General features: G+C 46.3%; 1 protein-coding gene across 1 annotated transcript in view; it reads right to left on the reverse strand.

Annotated features, from left to right (window-relative positions):
- The window catches only part of LOC147718154 (prostate stem cell antigen-like), a 39486-nt gene extending 18391 nt beyond the window's left edge, over positions 1 to 21095 (reverse strand). Inside the window, exons 1-2 of the mRNA XM_086919229.1 lie at positions 20966 to 21095; positions 14694 to 14813 (exon numbers count right to left, since the gene is read on the reverse strand). Of these exons, the coding sequence (XP_086775355.1) occupies positions 14694 to 14813; positions 20966 to 21017 (172 nt within the window). The 5' untranslated portion in view covers positions 21018 to 21095. The remainder of the gene's footprint in view (positions 1 to 14693; positions 14814 to 20965) is intronic.
- Positions 21096 to 22494: the final 1399 nt, after the last annotated feature.

A 22494-nucleotide genomic window follows, 5' to 3' on the forward strand; every position in this document is an offset into this window, starting at 1 on the left:
GCTTACAATGTTAAAAGCCAAATTACGTATTTCGCAAAGGCAGTGCCCATTATCTTATTGCTGTTATTTAATTGAGTTATCCAATTTCATAAAAAATGACTCTCTTTTTATTTTGTTAAAAATAACGTTCAGTTTCTAAATGAATTTAATAATAAACAGTTCCGATTTTTAAATACTGAAATTTTACCGGTAACGATCTTCTTTTTCTTTTTGTTTTTTGAAAGAATCTGCTCGGTGTTGCCGGTGTCTTCAATCGGGAATCTATTTCCTTGTTTACATGAATATGGAACAAGGAATATGGAGGAGCCGAGACGGGACAGACGTGGACCGTCTCGGCTCCCGGCCCGCGCGCTGCTCCGGCCTGGAGCCCAGCGTCCTTAGGAGGCCCCCCGCGACGCACACGCTTCCTAATTGTAGCGGAAGGTGTGGGGCATCTGCAGGGCTACCCCGATCGCTGCTGGTGCCTGTGGAGCGGCGATTGCTGAATGCTCCCGATCCCCGCCGAGGACCCAACATGGCGGCCGCCCGTTACCAGCTCGGGCTATAGAACAACAAGGAAGAGGAGCGGAGACCGGGGGCGAGTCGGACAGGCAGGCGCTATTCACCCGAGCCGATGTATAGCTCCTACCGCGTCCCCCGCTGCCACCTCGTTGCTGGTGTCTGTGGAGCGGCGCTGGCTAACTGCTATCGATCCCTGCCGGGGACCCAACATGGCGGACGCCCGCTACCAGCCCGGGCTAAAGAACAACAAGGAAGAGGAGCGGAGACCGGGGGCGAGTCGGACAGGCGCTGATCACCTGAGCGGTATGTAGGGCTCCCACTGCGTCCCCCGCTGCCACCCGCTGAGACTCTGAGGGCATTCCAGGGGCACACCAGTAAAGGGCCGGTGATTGACGGCGGCGCCCCTGCTGATGACGGCGCCGCCTTGAAACCTTCCCACCGACCTGATCCGGGGGCCATACACCCCTCTCTCCGCCACAGACGGGCCTGGGCCCGAGGGCAGAGATGTGCCCCCCCTTCCCCCTTGCTGACCACGCTGTTTAGCACCAACGGTGCCTGACTTCAAGATGGCGCCCTTGGGGACACGCTTTCTATGACCGGCAGACGCAGGCTACGGGAACACGAACGCAGAGGATAGTGCCCTGGTGGACTCTGGAGGACTTTTTCGTTGGACTAGTCCCTCCCTCCATACCCTGCATCCTACCCACCCTTCCTCTATGCTGTGAATGCTGCTGTTTTCTCTTGGACAGTTTTCGCTGGACTCTAGCCCTTCCCTCCAGACCTTTGCATCCCACCCACCCCTCCTCTATGCTGGTACTCGTGTAGTGTTTGCAGCGGTCCTTTGTACTCTCTACCACCCCTATATTACCCTTAGAGTGTTTCCAATCACATCCCTCATGTCAAGATAGAAGATAACTCTAACGACTAGTATCCTATTTGATTTTTAGATTGTATCCATGTGTATCCCCCCCTGTGTTTGGAATTATAGCTTTAAGGACTAATCGCCTGTGGAACTGTTGGAATATAGCCAGGTGTATCCCTTCCCCCGTGTGAAGAGATAACCCTATCCACTAGAGCAAAAAGAAATGTGTTCCTGAAATGTGTAACGTAACTGATTCTATGTAAAGTGCCTTGTAAAGGGGCAGCTGAAATTCCAGGAGCCTAGTCCCGACAGCTCGACGACTTCGGAGGGCTGGAAGAGGTCCCCCGCTACACGGCGGAGGAGGGCACTGGACATCGAATGCTGTCTTATGTAAAGCGCTCTGATAACCTAATCGGTTCAAGATCCTGAAATGTGCAACGTAACCAGTGGCGGCTGGTGACATTTGAAAGTGGTGGGGCAGAAACTCGGCAGCATACTGCACCGAGAAAATTTTGAAAAAATAGTGAAAAAATGGTGCCACCTTAATACCACTGGTACAGCACCTTTTGCAAATCCACACTTGTAGTTCAGTCCCTTCTGCAGAAACATGCTGCTACGAGCCAACTAACCCCACTTGTATGACTGTCGCCTAATGTGGCCATTTTCAAAACTTGCCAGCGACTGTGAAATCTCCCCACTTGACCAAATTCTGGGATCCTATCCAAAGCATTTTAATACACTGAGCATTATTTTGATTGATTGTTAGATTAAAGTGCACCTTGGATAAATTCAGTTTGGGATGTGCTCTAAATAGAAAAAACACTCTTGCGTATCAATTACTAAACAACAAGGTTGCTCCACTTAGCACAACATTGGCTTGTGTATACTGTACATGAAGAGCTGACATATCTAGGCTCACTCAAAGCATAATGTCAGGGCATGGGGGCCCATGTTTAAAAGCTTAATTTTAATATTTGTTAATGCCGGGAGGACAAACGAATGTAAAACAGAAGCATTCAAAAATAAAAAAAACAATTTGAAATAGTATATTTTTACATGATATTTGCTGTCATTTACATGCTAAAACCTTTGATGGCGAGACTCGTTGTTTTAGCTCTTAGAAGTCAGGCCACACTAATGGCTAGGCTCGACCCCATGAATTGCTGGCTAGCCCAGTTCTAATAGCCCCCAACACACTAATATTGGACTGTTCCAATTTGCCAACATGGGGCTAAATCCCCAAACATTTCATGTTACAGGATACACAGGTGTGTACATCCACCTTTGGCATCTAATAGTTCTGGAGATAGACAGGATCATTCAGACAGTCTTCTGGTTGAGAAGGACTCCTCTAGTAGCTGTGCAAATGGCATCAGACCCGTACTATACACATGAATGCTCGATGGGCCCATCCCAGAATACTAGTATTAGTCTTTAATCCATGAATACCCCTCACCCACTGATGTGCGGCCCACCTCTCCCTTCCATCTCAGCCTCATGTACTGTTTGTACGTTTATATGCATGCCTAGTTATGCGTTTGCCCTCTGTTAAAAAGTAACTGATCACATGTCTTCTGCTGCAGCAACTTTGTTTTTGGAACCCCCAAATGCACATTACAATGAAATCCAACTGATCACAGCTTCAAAAAAACAAGCCTTTATTGCTATCAAAATTATTTCATGTACAATGCTCAAATTATCAAATTATCAAATTGCGGCTGGCAAAATTCTAGTGCTAATATGCGGCATTATACAGATGACTTTCCGAAAGAAAAAAGCAGCCGGTAGTTTGCACGCACGTTGCCTTCAACCTTTACTTAACACTGTCGGCAGAAGACAGGCACATTCATTCTGAGAATCTGACACCTTCGGGTAAAGTTCGCGCTATATAAAATCGAATAAATAAATAAATAAATGTAGGCCTCGCTTTGCTTTGGTGCACTGAGAATGTGTATGTAGCCCGCAGTGTGTTCCACTGACAATGTTCTTCACAGCCCTCAGAGAGCACGACATTCAGTGCACTGATCCTTCGTGCGGCCATCAGACAGTGCACGGCGCAAACGTTTTGAGAGCACGGTGGCCGGGGCCTATTTTCTAGTGTTTTTTTTAATAGTGCTTTGGATACCCACACACATGCTATGCCTGAGGCCTGCTGCACTAAATGGGCCTGCACTGCAGGGCGACAGGTCGGACAGGAGAGAGGTTTCTTTTATGCATCCCCCCTTTTGTTACATTGCACAGCCCAGCAAAGCCCACGCAGCCTCCCTGAAACCCTGAGCGCGTGACAGCAAGTAGTTTATCTGTGTACATTTTGACCATTTGGTATTAAATTGGTCCGCTCTGTTTTACCCGGGCACTCCTCGCCAGTGCTTAGATAGTAATTACGCAGAAAAAGTAATTGAAAAGTTGGGTATTAGCACACACAAAACGGGCGCGCAAACATGTGTGCCTATGACGCCCCCACCCCCTTATTTCCGGCAGCCTGTACATTGGATTCCAAAGACACCCTCAGTGACGGAGGCTGCCATCTGCGCCAAGGTGCTCTGTGCCCGAATGTACACCTAGAGAATGAATCCATGTAAGGATGTCTGAAGGGTAGAGGCCTGGCTGGGTGGTCCTTGACAGGATGTGCAGGTCACAGCTGATGTCAGCAGCGAACACTTAGCCTGCCGCCGTCGTGCAGGACATATAGAACATTGTTTTTTTCACAAATTAGTCCCAGGACTACAAACGTGGGAGAAAAGTGCGAAAAGGGGGGAGACATTGAGACAAGTGCAACTAGAGTGTAAAATGTGAATTCTGGGGTGGTTGTACAGTGTACATACAAGTAGTACTGTAATAAGATAATAATGTTGCACTTACATTAATTTGCCATACGATACGACGAGTGAGTCAGGACAGGAGTCAGTCACCGTCACGCACTTGGATCAACTGGTCTGTCTCAGTGGTCACCTAGTCTGGAGTTCAACGTCGTCTTCTAGAACCTTCCTTCGACTTTCAGTTGCTCACGCGCGGTCACGTCACTGTAGCTTATGGCCAATCACCTCAACTTGGCTTGATATAGCCATATGTGATTGGCCATTACTGAACTAGCAGCAAACACCCAGGCGCGGCACCCCATGATCCTGACCCCTGCTCTACTCAGCCAATCCTGGCGCAGGCTTAACAGCGCCACTGCGCCAGGATTGGACTACGAGCAGGAGAAAAACTGCCCATATTGAAACCGGGGCCCCGGGTCCCTGCCATGTCTCTCAGTGCTACAGGGGGGGGGGGGCGAGGTTTATTCGGTACTACGCATGCGCAGGCCAGTCTCAATTATGAGCACTCCTGGCTGTTACATGCGTAGCTAGTCACCCTGACCCCGCTGCAGGTGCTTACGCTCTGGCTGCCTGCCTGTGTGCGCTGTCAATCACAATCACTCTCTGCCGCAGCCCCGCCCCCCACGGCCCACTTCCATACGCAATGCCCGATTCTGCTCGTCCCGGCCCTGTAGCGCTGTGCGCTCTGATTTATTGTAAACACAAAAGGAACTTTAAATAAAAATACTCATACTGTAAATATGTTGCTGGCACCAGCGGCGGGCGTCCATGGCTAGTGGGGCAACGCCCCAACGCCCCCAATGGACGCTGATTCTATGTAAACTGCTGTGATAACATGTAACGGAACTGGTGCTATGTAAAGCGCTCTGATAACCTAATCGGTTCAAGTTCGCGCAATAGAAAACTCTAAAAATAAATAAATAAATAAATAAATACATGAAAAGAAAATGGCCGCTGCGTGGGGTCACGTTGTTTGACCTTGCGTGAAGACAGAAGACGTCTTGTTAGGCTGAAAGATTTGCGCGTTTAAACACGTAAGCACGCTGTGTTTAGATCGCGCACTCAGTTCTTTCTCGCTCTCCTCTGCTCGTGCACGGCTCCCAACGACGTTTCAGTGGAACACGATGTAATTTTAAACGCACTCAGTCTCTTTACTTCAAGCGATGCATACAAAATTGGTAAATCGATCTTACCAGAAGTATGTAGTCGCTGTAAACAAAGTCTTCGTTTTCAAGCCTGAATATTTTCTTGGTGGGTTAAAATTAAACTCAACTGCCAAAAATTAAAATTCTATCAAAATATCATCTAGATCCCACCCTCGTCGCCATATTTATGTTGTATGTAGTACAATAACAACATATGAAGGCAGGAGTTCTGTGTGATAGATTTATTAAGAATAAATCTGTAAAGATAAAAACCCACAAGAAATGCCCATGAAAGAGCGATGCTGTCGTGTCCAAGTAACGGAACAGAATGACATGACAGCAGAGCTCAAACATAGAACATGGAATACAATATATGTCATAACAAGAACACAATACATGTCATACAGTAGGCAAATTAAAGGTACAGATACAACACCATATTTTATTTTTATTTTAGAAAACACTTTATGTGAAACGAAAGCCCCCGGATGGTGTATTCGGAAAAGTGAAATGCTTCAGCTGAAGTGTCATGCAGGGAGCCTCCTGTGCTGTGACACTGAGGGAGGTGCAGACAGATAAACAAGCCTTTTCGACAGGTTGCAGCTACCCTGAAAGAAAAGTAAATGTGCACGACTGGACAATTGGCACATTTAAAGGGTGCTGAAAAGCCTGTATTGCCTTAAATTAATGGACTCACTTGAAGCTTCCTGATTACACATATTTATTCATTATGAGAAGCATTGTAAGGGAGCTACCAGCTAATCTGTGAAGTTAGTGCTTTTGAAAGACGATCATAGATAAAATGCACTACATACAGTCTCGGTATTACTAAAATCTATACTTTGGAAGCACATTTTTGGTGCATTTTGCAGCCAGCTACCCTACACTATTAAATATTGAGCATGAAATGTCAGTTTGCCATGACCACTCTATATATGGTCAGCCCTACTAATGAATGTGAGGCATATTTCAGTTAAACCAAAAAGGTGTTGTTTTTGTAAGGCATGCACACTTACTTCATAGCGCTTTCAAATTAGTTGGAAGTAAAGTGATTTGCTTGAAATGTCTCTGTCCTGTTAACAGCAGCCGCAGGAGGTCCCAGGGAGGCATTGCTCAGATCAAAGGTATTCAGCTGGACACACTGGGGGGCAGATCCACAAGAAAGTGCCGTAGCGTGGCACCGCAAGCCCTTTGGCTTGTCGCATTCCTGTGCTCTCCCCTGCACTGGCGCAGAAACAGCTGCCATACGCCGGCACAGGCACTCTTGCACCATGGTGAAAAGATGCCTGCACCATGGGGAGATTGCTTTTGTGCAGGAAGGGGCCTCTTCCTGCACAAAAGCAATCACTGCAGGCATTTTCCTACTTCAATGTGTGCTGCAGAATGCAGCACACATTGAAAGAGAAAAACCCCTATGGTGGCGCAGCAAACTGATGCATTTCCAGGTTCACGATTTCTCGTAACTCTGGAAATGCCTCAGTGGACACAGGTGTTGCGTGGGAAGACCCACTGCAACACCCATGTCCCTCCCCTAACACGCAAAGTGTTGTGTGAACAAGGGTGATATTTGCAAGCACAGGTTAAGTCACGCAGGGTGACTTTACCTGTGCTTGTAAATATCCCTTAGCAGGCTGCGTCACCGGTGCGTCACGCAACGTGATGCACCTGCGGCGCATGTGGCGCATGTGGCTTGTAAATGTGCCCCTGGGTGTTGCAATACTGTTGCAATACTGCAATACTGTAATATTGATTTTTGCACTCTTTGGTGATACTCCACGAGCACGCTACAAACTCAGTAAATTGAATACTTCATTGAAAATGCTTTGCGTGTTCTCCCATTTATACTTGTTATTTGCTTGCTTAGCCATCCTCTGTGCCTCTGCTGGCTTGTGGATTGACTGACTGGCATTGGAGTGACAGGGGCTGGGTATGTGCATTCTCTTCAGACGGCCACTGGGTTGAGGTAAATCCTGCCTTCATTGGATGAGTCAGGGCTGGGCCGAATAGACCTGGGCTGCATTCAGAGTAGTTGGAGGAGAGCTCCTTGAACTTGAACAGGTATGGTCTGCCTTGGGCAATGCTGTCTCCACCTTCTGCCAGGAAGCTGACCCATAGAGGGCAGACCTGGTTTGGACTGAGCACAGACACTCTCTGCCTCAAGAAAACACTTTGAAATATGGAGGCCCAGACCCCAGAACTTTAGAGCTCTTTTTGACCAAGAAGACTGCCAGGTAGAGTTGGAGAAGCTGTGAGGAGGGACTACCACTTTGCTGAGTGCTTTGCTGTTTAGGCCTGCTGCGGCTGCTTCTGTCTTGGGCAGTGAAAGGACTGGACTGAACTTTCTGCAACTTCTTTGTGTGAGTTTCTCTAAGGGCTTGAGGTTGAGCATGCCTTCTCTTCAAGAAGTCTCAGGAACAGAAATGACCGCAGGTTCCCCCGCAGCACTAGTAGCTGTGTGTTTTGTGCTGCAACAGAAGAAAAGGCAACCCAACCCCATCACTGACGCCGGTGCCGGACCTGTGTCCTGAAGGCACAGCATAGGGCACCACCACACTTTGCAATGCAACCCTGTCCCAGCGGGAACACCGTTTGACGCTGCCACCGAGCCCCTGCTTGCACTGCAACCTGCGGACACCGCTCTTTGAACTGCCTCGTTCTCACATCACCACCTGGGTATCCGCAACAATGCCACTCCACACCTACATCGATGCCACTTCTTGCACTGTCCATCCTCATCCCACACTGCAGCCTTGGCCTACTGACGCCTGTGCCATCGACTCCAGTTCGTCACCCAATGACAACACTTCAGCAACGACGATGACTCTGCTTGCATCATGACCTGCAAAAACCGCAAAGGGCACTGCATCACTTCACACTGCAGCCCTGGCCTCACTTATGCCACTGGACAACACTGTCACTGAGCCGCTGCCTGCACCGGGACCTGAGTACACTGCACACCACACCACTGCACTTTGCACCTCAGCCCCGTCGCCTGTCGATGCTGGCGCTACTGATTTCAACCACGAGGAGTTCGATCTGCAACGTGCATGACTTCAAGGTCCTGACGACTCCTGCACTGACTTCCAGATCTGACGGCTGCCGAGGTCTGTTCTTTGGAGCTCAACGAGAGGTCGACGACACCCTGCATTTTTAAAGGTACTGTTTTGCGGGTCTTCCCGACACCGTTGCTGGCCCACGCTGCCACCGTCAGCTAGAGCTGTTTGGACTTGGTTGCTCACGACGCCTTCATAGCCCCGGACAGACCTACTGACTTCAAGGAACTGTATTTTAGACTATTTTTGAATATTAAAGTTTCTGAGAACTGTATGGTGTGCACAAATAAAATATTGTCTGTTTTTCTTAAACTGTTGTGTTGTCTGTTTATAGTGTTTTCACTGTGTTACTGTTGGTCATGTGCAAATGCTTTACACACTGTCTCTGTCATAAGCCTGACTGCTCGTGCCAAGCTACCAAGGGGGTGAGCGGGGCTTATTTCAGTAGTGTACCCCCCTATCATTGGGCCCCTACTTGGACAAGGTAACAACGTGCCAACTAGAGATAACTTTTTCTAACACCCAGTGACCTACAGTCATGACACCAAGCCTTGTTTGGATTCCCCTAATACCCACCCTTTGGCTGTGAAGAGTCTCTAGGCCCATCCTTCTGAACATGTTTTTGGGGGCTTGAAGAATACCCTTTGTTTTCAGGTTGACCCTCTTTACTTTGGGAGGCTATTTGGCCTCTTTAGCTTGGTCTCCCCCACCAGTGGTAGTCTTGGTCCCTCTTGTTTTGAACCTGTGATCTGCCTTTTTGCCAAATTATAGAAGAGAAAGTGCACCTAGGTCGACCAGGAACTGATATATTGTCTCTTAGAAACAATAACTTAAAAAGATGCTACTTCATTACCAAATTCTAAAGCTTTTCATAGCCATTCACATTGTTACCATCACCCAACCTCCTAGTGATTTCAGTGTGTAGTCTAAAAAATCTACCCAGGTCGGCTCTGGGTTTGTTGAGTCTCCATGAACCTGATCCTAAACTCCTCACTGCTGATTCAAAGCCCTCAATCAAGGTACCCTTAATGAGGTCATAGGATCAGCTTTTTTCTCATTGAGTGTCGGGAGTCTATTCCTGCACTTCCCTGGGAATATTTCCCAGAGGGTAGCACTCCACAGCTTCACGTGGACCTGACTGCTAATACAGGTCGCCTCAAAAGCAACAAACCACTTGGTGATATCATCACCCTCAAAGAATTTTAGGACGATCCCTTTGGAGATTTTAGGGTCAAAAGAATCTACTCTCTCCCTATTTATGACTGTGGTGTCACCAGAGATGGGTTCAGGCCCATCTGGTTTCTTTCTCTTTCTATAGCTAGGAGTTGGGCATCAAGAGCTGCCCTCCTGACTATTCTTTTCCAAACAAGCTCCTCATCTGAGGGTGCTTCTCTGTCTTGGGGTGTTACACTGACTCGCCTATTGTCAGTGTGTTGATCTTCTGCAAGGTCAGAGTCATCCTCTGGATGCTCTTTGTCATACTCTTGGAGCTGTTCTTTGGAGCGGTTTCACCCAGTCTTGAGGCCTCACGTTTCACACAGACCTCAAAGCTGTTTCATTGCCCAGGACAGGCAAGTTGTACTGTTGAGCTCTTCCACCTCTGCTAGATCCTCTGGAGTACTGTTTCTGGTACTCATTATTTTTTATTAAGTTAGGAACCTTTTTGGAGAGGAAAAAACCTAACAATGCTGGTTTCCTAACTACATTAAGGTTTGGACTTATAAAACAGTTGTGCTAAAAGTGATCTCACCAGGCCCTGACAATTATTAAAAAGAATTGGAAAAATAGTTAATTTGCAAACACAACAATTTAACTACAGTCAATTATCGGTTTATTCCTGCGGTCACTTATTGTCAGAGTGGTGCAGCAAAAGCAAAGTTGTGAAGCCCACTGCTGGGCCACCTGTAGGAAGATGGCTCTCTATATACTATACCAAACCGAGGTATAGTGTGCAGAGTCCAGTGGATCCCCACTGGCCTTGCAGAATCTTAAATAGATAATACAAGGCTCTCTTCTGTGGTAGTGTGGGCAAGCAATTAGGTATATCAGAGGCCAGTGTTAAGCATTTGTTGCACACACAGTGGCAATAAATGAGACACAATTTCAATGAATAAATATTATACCAATTTTTTAAAAAAGCACTTGGTTATATTTATTTTGCGGAACCTCAGAACTTCATCATAGGAAAATACGTTTTTCAATAGAAATACTCTTCAGTTTTAAAAATGGACACAGTGCATTGTTCAGACTTTGCAAATGTTAACCTATTGGAGGAAGAAATCATTCAGCATACATAGGGATAACATCAACTAAAAAGATCAGTATTTAAAATTTAAGGTCAGTAGAGGGCAAGGTTCAGTTCAGCATCAACAGTGCACCACCAGAAGCAACAGGGGCAGCCCAGTGCAGGGTGCAAGCTTGATGTTGAGAGCCCTCTACAAACCAATGGGGATTGGGGGCAACTGGACAGATGCTGCTTACAGGTAAGAAGCAGAGACTTGGGGGACCAGTCTCCACGGGCTGAAGCAACCACTGGACAGGGCCCAAAGCAACACCAACAGTACACCTCCAGAGCCCATGTCCAGGATGCCAACACCGCATCAGGTGCCCAATGCAAGGCAATGGAGAGCGATGAAATAAAAAAAAGGGTGCAGGCTCAGAACAGGAGGCCGATTGAAGGGAACCAACAGCTGCTGTGGTAAAGAGTGATGCTCAGGGTCGGATAGACATCCTTGGTCTTCCTCACCAAGGCCCAGGGCGGATGGGTGCAGGGGTGTTTTTGTCATCGGAAAGGGTTTATCAGAGAATGTCGCTGGTGGGGGGTTTCCATGTAGAGGCTGCAGGCAACATTCAGGAGTCCTGGAGTGGTCACACTACCATCTTCTGAGTTTTCCCACCTGTCCTCCTGCCAAACAAAAGAGTGAGTATGGGAAGGGGGCCTGCTGCCTCTAACAGGAGAGGCTGGGGTTGCATTACAAAGGTGGCAAGGTCTTTGAAGCTCCTAGCCCCGGATGGCTCTCCCTGATTAGAGGGAGGTGTGACCACCTCCACCCAGGAAAGACATTGTTCTCGACCTCAGATTGCGCGAGTAAACTCCCCATGAGGACAGGTCCGGTGATAGCAGGCTGGCGTAGGCCCATCGGTGACCACACTAAGGATTGGTAGGATTAAGGGGACCCCTCTGAGGGGTCCTCTGTGTGCATTTTATTTTAAATAAATCTGACACTATAGCCTCCCTGTGCACTTACAATATTCATGTATCAACAAGGATATTGCATGAGCAGATATGCCCTCACAGGAGATATAGCGCACCTTGCCTTAGAGCAAAGGCCTGCTAGAGGAGTGTCTTACCTACATTCCATGCAGTGTAAGTGGGCACGTTGACCCTTCAGTTTTGTCTCCACCAAGACATGTGCGCATGTGCTTGCTGAGAGGTCCCTAAGGGCGGCACAATTTGTGCTGCAGCCCTTTGAGACTCTCTTTAACCACAAGGCCCTTGATACCAGGGGTACCTTTCAATGAGACCTTATATATGAACTAAATGATGCCAGTTTTGGAAACAAAATGTACAGTTTAGGAAAGGAGATCTGGCACAAAGGACATGGTTAACATGGACCCTTTGCACTTCCAGTAGAAATTACATCATTATTCATGCAAAAAGTGGGGGCGTATCATGTCCAAAAGAGGCACTTTCCTACACTTCTGTTCTTAGCTGAGGAGCACCGGCCAAGTACAGTTTCCTTTCACTTTCATTGTTTTTCTGTTGTTTGGAGAACTCTTTTTTTTTATTTCCTGCCTCAGATTGTGTTCTGATATATGTGTTTCGGCAGTTGGCCGCCTGGCATTTCTCATGCCATTTGGTTTCTCCCACCATGCTCCATTGCTTGTCATTATTAAGGAGGTGACATGCGCAGCGGGCGTGGTTTATATGTTTGCTTATAATCACCATGACCGCAGCGCTTCATGTTTAAGTGCAGCTGCTGCTTTTGCATATGCCTGCTTGTTGTTTCTCTCTTCTCCACTACCTGTTCTGATTAATGGGCTGAAGTGCACAGCGGTTGTGGTTTATATGTTTGATTACATTCAGCTTGACTGCTTCATCTTTAAGCATGGCGGATGCTTTTTTAATTTTAATTGTTTTCCATTTTCAGTGTTATACACCACAAATTCAATCCAAAGAGATCACAGTGCTTTACAGTTGGACACATATTAATCTTCAGGCATGTGGAGATTAAATGATTTGCGCACAATCACAGGATGCTTGATCAGATGCTGAGATCCAAAGTGGTTCACCAGCTTCAAGGTTGGGCGCTGTGCCCATTACGCCACATCTGACCCCTGCTTCTTCCTATCCTGTTCTTCCCTCTTTCCTCCTCCTCAAGTGGTCACTCCTTCTAGGCAGATCTCACTCATGATTTGCCAATGCTTGTTTGTATTTGGCACACACCTGACACAAACAAGATTTCTTAAAGGTGGTAATATAGTATTCTATGCAGCTACCGGCCCTAAAGCAACATGCTCAGAACGTTTTTAGCACAACAACGCTTTTACACTCTGAAATAACGAGTGCGTTTGGACTTCACGGGCATATTTCAGTAAATGCAGATTTTTGATAATCCAGAGGGTTAGGGGATGGACTGTGGTAGGCGGGAGCAGCAGTCTCATCATGCACTTGTGCACTAGCCCCCAGATTCATCATGCTCCTCTTTTGCGAGTCCTTAATAGCGATTATTAAAGGAATCGCTATTAAAGACTCGCAGAACGGGAAGCATGTAGAATCGCAAAATTTATAGCGATTCCTACATCTTCCTTATTTGCGATTCGCTAATTGCTAATCGCAAATAAGGAATGACTCCCCATTCATTCCTATGGGCCAAAGGCCAATAGGAATGATTGGGGAGTCAATCCTTATTTGCGATTCGCAATTAGCGAATCGCAAATAAGGAAGCGATTTCAAGGGTGCCAGGGTGTCCAAAGGACACCCTGTAGCACCCCTGAAATGGTGATTTACACTGGTGTTGCGCACACACATGTGTGTGTGTAACATCCAACTTAGAAAAATGCACTAAAGAGCATTTTTCGAAGTTTTCGCTTTTTACCACAAAGTCAGACTTCGCGGTAAATAGCAGCCAAAAATTGCGAATTTGCAATTCTAAAATGGTTGTTAAATTGCATTAAAGGAATCTCAAATAGAGATTCCTTAAATGCAATTCTTCGTAATTTAGCAATTTCAGATTTTGCGAATATTGCATTTGGGATGATGAATCCCAAATGCAATAAAAGCGCTCGCAAAGGGCCAGATTCGCAGAATATGGCCCTTTGCGAGCCGATTTTTCCTTCATGAATCTGGCTGTAGGACTGGTGTATTCAGCCATTATCTGCCCTTCATCCCAAGCACATTGGTGCTATTTGTAGCACATCAACACAACCTTCAATCAGGAGCACGATTTCAATCTCCCCAGGCTGACCACCCCCACGACTCCATCTAACTACTTTCACAACACCGCTTTTTCTGCAAAGTAAAAACATTGGGGCATATTATCAAGACAGGCGATAAAATTATTGTTGTTTTAGCGACAGAAAACTGCCGCTAAAATGGCGATAATGGGCTTGATAATATGCTCTATGGAATTCCAATTGAAGCCCAGCTTAGATGTCCTTCACATTTATCATGGGCAGTTTACTGCTGCTAAAATGGTAATACATTTATCTCCTGACTTGATAATATGCCCCATTGTTATTTACAATGTCAATAGCTCTAGCTTTCACAAATGTGAGACCGATTGCATTGCACATGCTTGTTTTTGATGCTGCCTGATCCTTATGCTATGGTGCTCCATACCATAAAAATAGACCATGCATGGCATTTGAAAATGACGTAGCAAATCGCAGTTCATGTTGATGCGTCGCTGGCGCGATGCAGTGAAGCGTCAGGTCTCGTAAATGCGGACCTTGGTGTATCTGACCATTGTGGTCGGCCTGAAATCGCACCTCAGCCCCGGTTTCCCACGACCATTGAGTATCATTTGCGCTTTACTCTTTCTCACTGTGATTTCCACTCAATTTTCATATCAACAGTTGCCCCCATTGATCTTTTGACATTTGGTGTCATTCTGTTTATTAAATGTTACTCTGTCTGTCTAATTCAGTTTGGGATTTCTATTGTGTAACATTTTGGCTTCCTTGCAGTTTGGGTACTTTACACCATGCCCTCAGTTACCATGTCTGCTCTGAGACATTGCTACTAGGGGGTTGTGGTCATATTATTATAGTGACTTGGAGGGTTCACCCCTTGAAGGTCAGCCCCCCTTACCTGAGCCGGATGCGTAGGTGCTCTGGCAGTAAGAATCCAATCCAGTGGGGCATTTGCTTGACGTCATGCAGTCTGCATTGGTCGTAACTGTCCCACATGTGTAGCAAGTTAAGGCGTGACCTGAGGAAGAAGAAAGAACAGGTAAGAGGTGCCTCCCATTCACTCATCTCTTCCTCTCACTCGAAGGCCATGAAACAGTGTCTGTGTGTTCCCTCTGAGCCTTTCACAGGATGCTGTTCACCTCATTAGTACCTGTTGAACGCCCAGCGATATCAATAGGCTGCAGAAAGCTGACCAGTTCAGCTGTGCAAAGCGCCTTCCACGGAGCTGCAACAAACCATACCTCATTTTATTAACGTCTCAACCGTTTGAGCTAGAAACAAATCATTTTTCTTGGTTAAATTCTGCAGATTATGTAGCAGATGATGAATTATGTAGCATATGTGGCAATTCTATAATTATGTGACAATAACTACAACTGCACAACCGCATCTGCATATAGGACTGGCATGCTGGTAAATAAAGTTTCAAATACTTAGTTTGAAACTTGCGGTCCCAAAAATTGTTGATCACAAATATGGGAATAAAGCCGTGCAGAGTAGGTCTGTGATTGGGTACTGAGTCAGGGTTTGGCAGGGGCATGTTGTAGGCGTCACTTCCAAATTTCCACTTGGTATGAGCTCAGTATTACCTTGTAAAGCTGGCGACCCGAGTCACAGATGCAAACCATTGAAAAGTTACCAACTCCCAAGTTAGGGAAGTAGCTTATTCACAAAAGACAAGGGGCCCTTTGAAACATTTCCCACCTTGTGAGTTGGGGTAAAGGTTTTAGGAGGAGAAGGCTGCGGTTCAGGAGACCATAGTTTTCACTACAACTTTAAAAAAAAAAAAAAAATTGGGGCAGATTTACAAGCCCCATGCGCCGCCGGTGCATCACGTTGCGTGACGCACCAGTGGCGCAACCTGCTAAGGGATAGTTACAAACACAGGTAAAGTCACCCTGCGTAACTTAACCTGTGCTTGTAAATATCGCCCCTGTTCACGCAGCACTTTGCGTGTTAGGGGCAGGACATGGGTGTTGCTGTGGGTGTTCCCACCCAACACCCATGTCCACTGATGCATTTCCAGATTTACAAGAAATCGTAAACCTGGAAGTGCGTCATTTAGGTGCATCACCCACGGGGTGGCAGAGGCAAGCGAAACTAGGAGAAATGTTTTCATTTCACCTCGTTTTTTCCTCTTCTACAGCATGCATTGAAAGAGGGAAATGCCTGCAGTGGTTGCTTTTGTGCAGGAAGGGGCCCCTTCCTTCTCCAAAGCAATCTCCCCATGGCGCAGGCATCTTTGCACCAGGGTGCAAGGGGGCCTGCGCCGGTGCTTGGCAGCTGTTTCTGTGCCAGCGCTGAGGAGAGCACAGGAATGTGACATATCATTGTTAATATGTCACATTCCTGTGCTCTGAAAGTGCTGCAGCGTGGCGCAGCCAAAGGGCTCGCGGTGCCGGGCTGAGGTACTTTCTTGTCGATCTGCCCCATTATTTTTGAGGCAGTGCAATCTTCTTTAAAGTAAATCAGGCTGCTTCTACCAAAAGAAAAATAAGTGGTCTGCGTTTAAAAGCCGTCTTAGCCATGGTGGTCTGTTGACCCTTGCAGACGCCGTCCCTGTGGCCCTTAGAGTCTGTTTCAATTTGCAAGGTACCTAAGGAATATTAATTAGATAGGAGTGGCTTCGACACACACTAGATTGGAATGTCGATAACAACCTATAATATAGTATAAAACCAATCCGTACAGAATGAGTTTTAAACATTAGATTTGAAAAACACCAGTCTGAAAACTTTCATTTTGATAGCTGGCAGCATTTCAAACAAGCATTGGCAAGGACAATAGGCCCGACTTTGTCGCATAGCCTCACTCATCGGCGCCTATTTATGAGGGCTTGCATCACGTTTGCATGCACAAAGTGGTACATGCGTTACACAAGCCTCTAAAGTCACCTTTTTGAAGGCACGCAAAGCCACTTCTCGTGACTCTGAATGACTTCCAAAATCTGTAGTGAGGCAACGCAGCACAAATCGCTGTATTGCCTTACTCTGCGCAATGGGGGCGTTCAATGGGCCTTGAGATGGGTGCTCCCACACAACTCCATGGATTTTGATGCATTCACAGATTTACAAGGACTTGCAATCTTACACCTCCCCAGGGAATGCATAACGTGGAAAAATATCATTATTTCTCCTGTTTTCCCCTCTTTTACTGTGTGTTCTACAGGAGGAAAAAGCCTCTCGGATTTGAGTTTGTGCAGGTGCCCCTTCCAGCACAAAAACAATTCTACAATCCTGCATGTAACGGAGGCGCCCTTGCACCAAGGTGCCTGCATTGGTTCTAGGCTGCCAAAAAAGCGCCGGCAACGGGGAAAGGAGTGGAATGCGTCACTTTGGATCAATGTGATGCAGGGCAGTGGAGTAGGGTGACTTGCTGCACTGCCCCGTGCCACTAAACTCATAAATATGCACCTTTGTGTGTATGTCTCATACTGTATTCCATATTGTGTCTTGTTGTGTATACCCCTCACTCACTCCCGCATAAAGTACAAAACCCATTTCTTGGAGAACAATTTGCGCATATTGTTTTTTCCTGTCAACGTAAATAACGTGTTACTGATGCCTAGAAAACTCCTTCTATTTATTTCCGAATTATTTATTTTTTATTTTTTATTTTATTTATTTTATAATTATGAAAAGCTTGAGAACCCACCAGGACGTGTGGCTATCAGGCACACACACGGATATCTTTGTGGTGAGGAACGTTAACCTGCTGAGCTATTTACCAGTGAGCACTTTGCTTTGATTACATTTTTATCTTCATGTGGGAGATATTTCATGCTTGGTGTGAAGAGGTCTTTGTGGGGCACTTTGACTAAAAAAGTGGATTTCGCCCTAGGGCTCAGACAGGTGTGCATTTGAGACACAATGTACGTCACCGATCCTTCAGGGTTTCTTCCTCAGAAGTGTGTCTACCTCTCCCATGATGATCTTAATCTCCCCTCCATCTTCAGCAGCTAATCTGCTCTGTGTCATTTACCCTTGATCTGGGGAGGTAGGGCACTCATTGTTCCATGGAGGCCAGGCACACTAGATGCCTAAAAACTGCCTGAAATTAAAAGGTGAGAAAATAGAAGTTCTGTTTTTTAGCAACTGGATTCAAGCTAGGGTGGCTGAAGATGGGTGACATACCCTGAAACCGGCTCCAGGAGGCTTGTTTCCAGTTCAGGGAAGACCTGGCTTGGCAGTTCGGGCTGCAGAATTCCCAAGAGCCACAGGGTCAAGGCTGATTTACATATGGCTGAGTCTGAACTGGGCTGGCATGGTGAGCAAAAGAACAAAGGGTTTAACCGAGATCTGCATTGTCAGCATTCCGTCCATCATTTGTTTGCTGTAGCCGAGCATCTCCTCTTCCTCTCTGTTTAAGGTGGCCCTCAGAACTGAATCCACCTCCACCCCCTCAAAATCTGCTAGCAATCTGGGTATTAGGCTGGGCAAAGAGCTCTCCTACTCTGCCAATATACACAATATCACCTCCCCTTCTTTCTGGAAGATGAGGCGATTACGGAAATATTAAGCTTTCTGCGGGAGGAACATCAAAAGACAGTAGTCCATGCATTAGTCACGTCTCAATTGGACCATGGTACCTGGGGTTACCTGCATATTTATTGCACAGGCTCCATGCTATACAAAACTTTGCAGCAAGGCTAATTAGGAGGGTACCTAGGCGCCACCACATCTGTCCACATTTAGAGCAACTTCATTGGCTTCCAATAAGCAGGAGGACTGAATTCAAGTCATTGATCTTTGTATTTAGAGCCACCAGAAGCTTGGGACCCAGATGCCTCCAAAAAAGGTTGCGGCTATACTAGCCAACTCGAGTTTTGAGATCCACACAATCTGCATATCTTATGAGTTCCTTGATACAGCAAAGCATGACTGGGCAGCAGGACCTTTGTGGTGCAATCTTATAAAATATTGAGCACCCTCCCTTTATATTTCCGCATGTTGGAATCAGAAACAGAATCTCAGGGAGCATTAAAGACCTGGCTCTTCGGGCAGTAGCTGCTGGAACACCCACCCCCCTTTTGTGAGTTTTCTGCTAGCCCCGGCACACCCACGCCGAGGTAGCTGTGCACTTTAGAAGATCCTCATTCATTCATTCAAGTGCACTGGCGAGTGTGAGTGTATGTCACACACTGGCCCCTGTACAGCATTTTGCACATCAAAATGGATCAGCACATGACACCATGACCTTGAGACAGCGAGCAGAAAGTTAAACTTACATAAGTTTTCATGTACCACTTTGGAAGCAAAATATTAAATATACTGCACTTTTCTAGTCATCAAACTCCTAGTGATACAAGCCAGCAACACTGTTGGTAGGTGTGTTGGTATAGAGAGGAGCTGTCCTGGCACAGTAATGAGAATATATTGGCATGGAGGCGAGGCCATTCTGAGCACATGGGGAAAGTTCTCTGGGACAGAGCATGGAGATTCAATGCCCTGGTGCCAATTACCTACCGCTGTGGTTAAGAACCCTTCCACCTGCAAAAGGAATGGATGCACCATGACTTGAACACCACAACTTGTAAACAACGACTTGCACTCCACAACCTGTACACCACAACTTGTATACCACGACTGACACTCCATGGCTTGTACATCATAACTTGTACAAGATAACTTTTACATCACGACCTTTACAGCATAAGTTGTGCTCCACAATTTGTGCACCATGAATTGTATACCACAACTTGAACACAATGCCTTGTACACCACAACATGTATACCACAACTTGTACATCAAGACTTGTAAACCATAATTTGTACACAAAGACTGTGCACCACAACTGGTACTCCATTTCTTGTACACCGTGAATTGTACACCACAACATGTACACCATGGTTTGTACATCATGGCTTGCACACCACAACTTACACACCAAGACATGTGCACCATGGGTTGTACACCACGACTTGTACTCAATGGCTTGTACACCACGACTTGTATTGTATACCACCACTTACACACCAATACTTGTACACCACGACTTGTACAGCACAACCTGTACACCAAGATTTGTACACCACAACATGTACACCACGAATTGTACATTACAACTTGCACACAATGACAATGACAACATGTACACCATACCGTGTACACCACCACTTATACACCACAACCTGTACACCACAAGTTATACATCAACTTGCACGTCATGACTTGTACACCATGACTTGTACACCAGCACTTATGCAGCACAACTTGTACACTACACTGGTAGATCTAAAGATGACTAGGCATCTATACACCCTGACAGGTACATCTAAAAATTATCATTCGTACACAGCCCCACACAGGTTCTCCTCAAGATGAGCAGGTGTTTATAGCCCACACAGGTAGATCTAAAGATAACAAGTCATGCACAGCTCCACACAGGTACATCCAAAGGTGACCAGGCATGTACTGGCATTATGTTTTGTAGATCAAAAGATAGCCTGTAATGGACAGCTCTACAGAGGTGGATTTGAGAGAAAGTGACTAGGTATGCACATCTTGCAGTACACAGGGACATTCAAATGTGACCAGTCATGCACAGCAGCATACAGGTGGATTTAAGATAAGCAGCCATGCAGAACCCCACATAGGTACATCTAAAGAAGACTAGGCTTGAGTAGCCCCACACAGGTAGATGTAAAGATGACGAGTCATTCAGAGCCCCACACAGGAAGATCCAAAGGTGACAAAAATTTAAAGTCGCACACAGATAGATCGAAAGAAAAACAAGCATGAACAGCCTCACACAGGTAGATTTGGAAATGACCAGGTGTACACAGCGCCCCTTACACAGGTACATTCAGAGGTAACCAGACATGCACAGTCTCACACAGGTAGATTTGGAAATGACCAGGTGTACACAGCGCCCCTTACACAGGTACATTCAGAGGTAACCAGACATGCACAGCCTCACACAGGTAGATTTGGAAATGACGAGGTGTACACAGCTCACCCTACACAGGTACATTCAGATGTAACCAGACATGCACAGTCTCACACAGGTAGATTTGGAAATGACAAGGTGTACACAGCGTCCCTCTACAGAGGTACATACAGATGTAACCAGACATGCAGACTCTCACACAGGTAGTTCTACAGGTGACAGGTATGTACAGCCACACACAGGTGTAGAGCCATAAGTGTGTCATTTATTGTGAGTCTTACCTGTGCCCACAAGGAGGGCAGCAGCCAGAAGAGAGCCAAAGACAGCCTTCATCCTTCAGAGGGATGGAGCAGCGATGCGAAGAAGGGATGCTGGTGGTGTGTGTGGGCGTTACCTGTGCTTGATGTTTCTGTGTGATGTCTGTGTGTGATATCTATGTGGGACCTAGGTGTGAGGTCTGTGCATCAGGTTCCTCTGTGATGTTTGTGTCTCATATGGGGTCTCTGTCCATTAGATACCTGTGTTACCTTTATATAGCATTACTGTGTTGTGTAAAAAAATCTCTTGGCAACACATGTTCACAAAACTCACGTTTCCTGTTTTGACACTATTGTTCACATTTTCAATTGAATGCTCCCCCACGGACAGTGTCCTAACCTACAATGCTCCAAAGATATTATTTACAAAAGATACATTTCTTCGTCACCACCACTAAATACAAAACCATTCAGGCGCGCAAAGCTGGTGTGATAACACAATCAACAATAAGGACATGGGAAGGGAACACCATTCCACTCAGAGTTCTGCTTTTCTTCAACAATGAAGGAGAGATCTAGGCCTGTATTAAATTACAGCTTCTGTTTTCCAGTCACTCGGTGGCTATGGTTTCAGGCATGAGTCCTTAGGAGCATCCCTCTGTGCACAAGTCCCTGGGCTTGAGCTTCGGGTGGGATGACGAGTGCCGGTCACTGCCCCCGCTAGGGAGGACGGGCCCAGGGTGGGGTGTGACCTGAGGTGAGTGAGCGCAGAGGACTATGGGTGAGGGTAGGGGGCCCCAGGAGCCTGGACCTGGCAGGGCACTTGTAGTATTACACCTGTGGGATGTCCGAGGTACATATTATCATGAGCAATAATAAAGTGGGGGCTAATTTATGAGATCCTGCGTCACTTTTGCACCATGTTAAGTGGTACACACATAATGCAGGGCTCTCATTGTTGTTTTATGAAGCCACCCTGTGTGGCTTTGAGTTGTCTCAATAATCATGAGTAGGGCGACGCAGCACAAATCAGTGCTTTGCCATACTCTGCACCCCGGAGTCGCTCCATGGGTGCTGTGGTGGGCTTTCCCATGCAACACCTATGGAATTTGTTGATGCCTCAGATTTACAAAGTGAATCCCCCTATCTCACTCCCACATAAAGTACACAACTCATTTCTTGGATAGCAATTTGCACATATTGGGTTTTCCTGTCACCGTAAATAATGTGTTAAACAAGTATAGAAAACTCCTTCTATTTATTTCAGAATTAAGAAAAGCTGTGAGGATGCACCAGACCTGTGGCTATCAGGCACACACACAGCAATCTTCATGGTGATGAACGTTCACCCAACGAGCTGTTTACCAGTAAGCACTTTGCTTTGATTATATTTTTATGTCATGAGGAAGATATTTCATGCTTTGTGTGAAGATACCTTTATGGGGCACTTGGAGTAAAGAAGTGGATCTCATCCTAGGGCTCAGACAGGCGTGCATGTAACACATTATACGTCACAGCTCCTTCAGGGTTTCTTCCTCAAAAGTGTGTCTGCC

The sequence above is a fragment of the Lissotriton vulgaris genome, chromosome 4_2 (genome assembly GCF_964263255.1).
Source record: "Lissotriton vulgaris chromosome 4_2, aLisVul1.2, whole genome shotgun sequence".
NCBI classification, from domain to species: Eukaryota; Metazoa; Chordata; class Amphibia; order Caudata; family Salamandridae; genus Lissotriton; species Lissotriton vulgaris.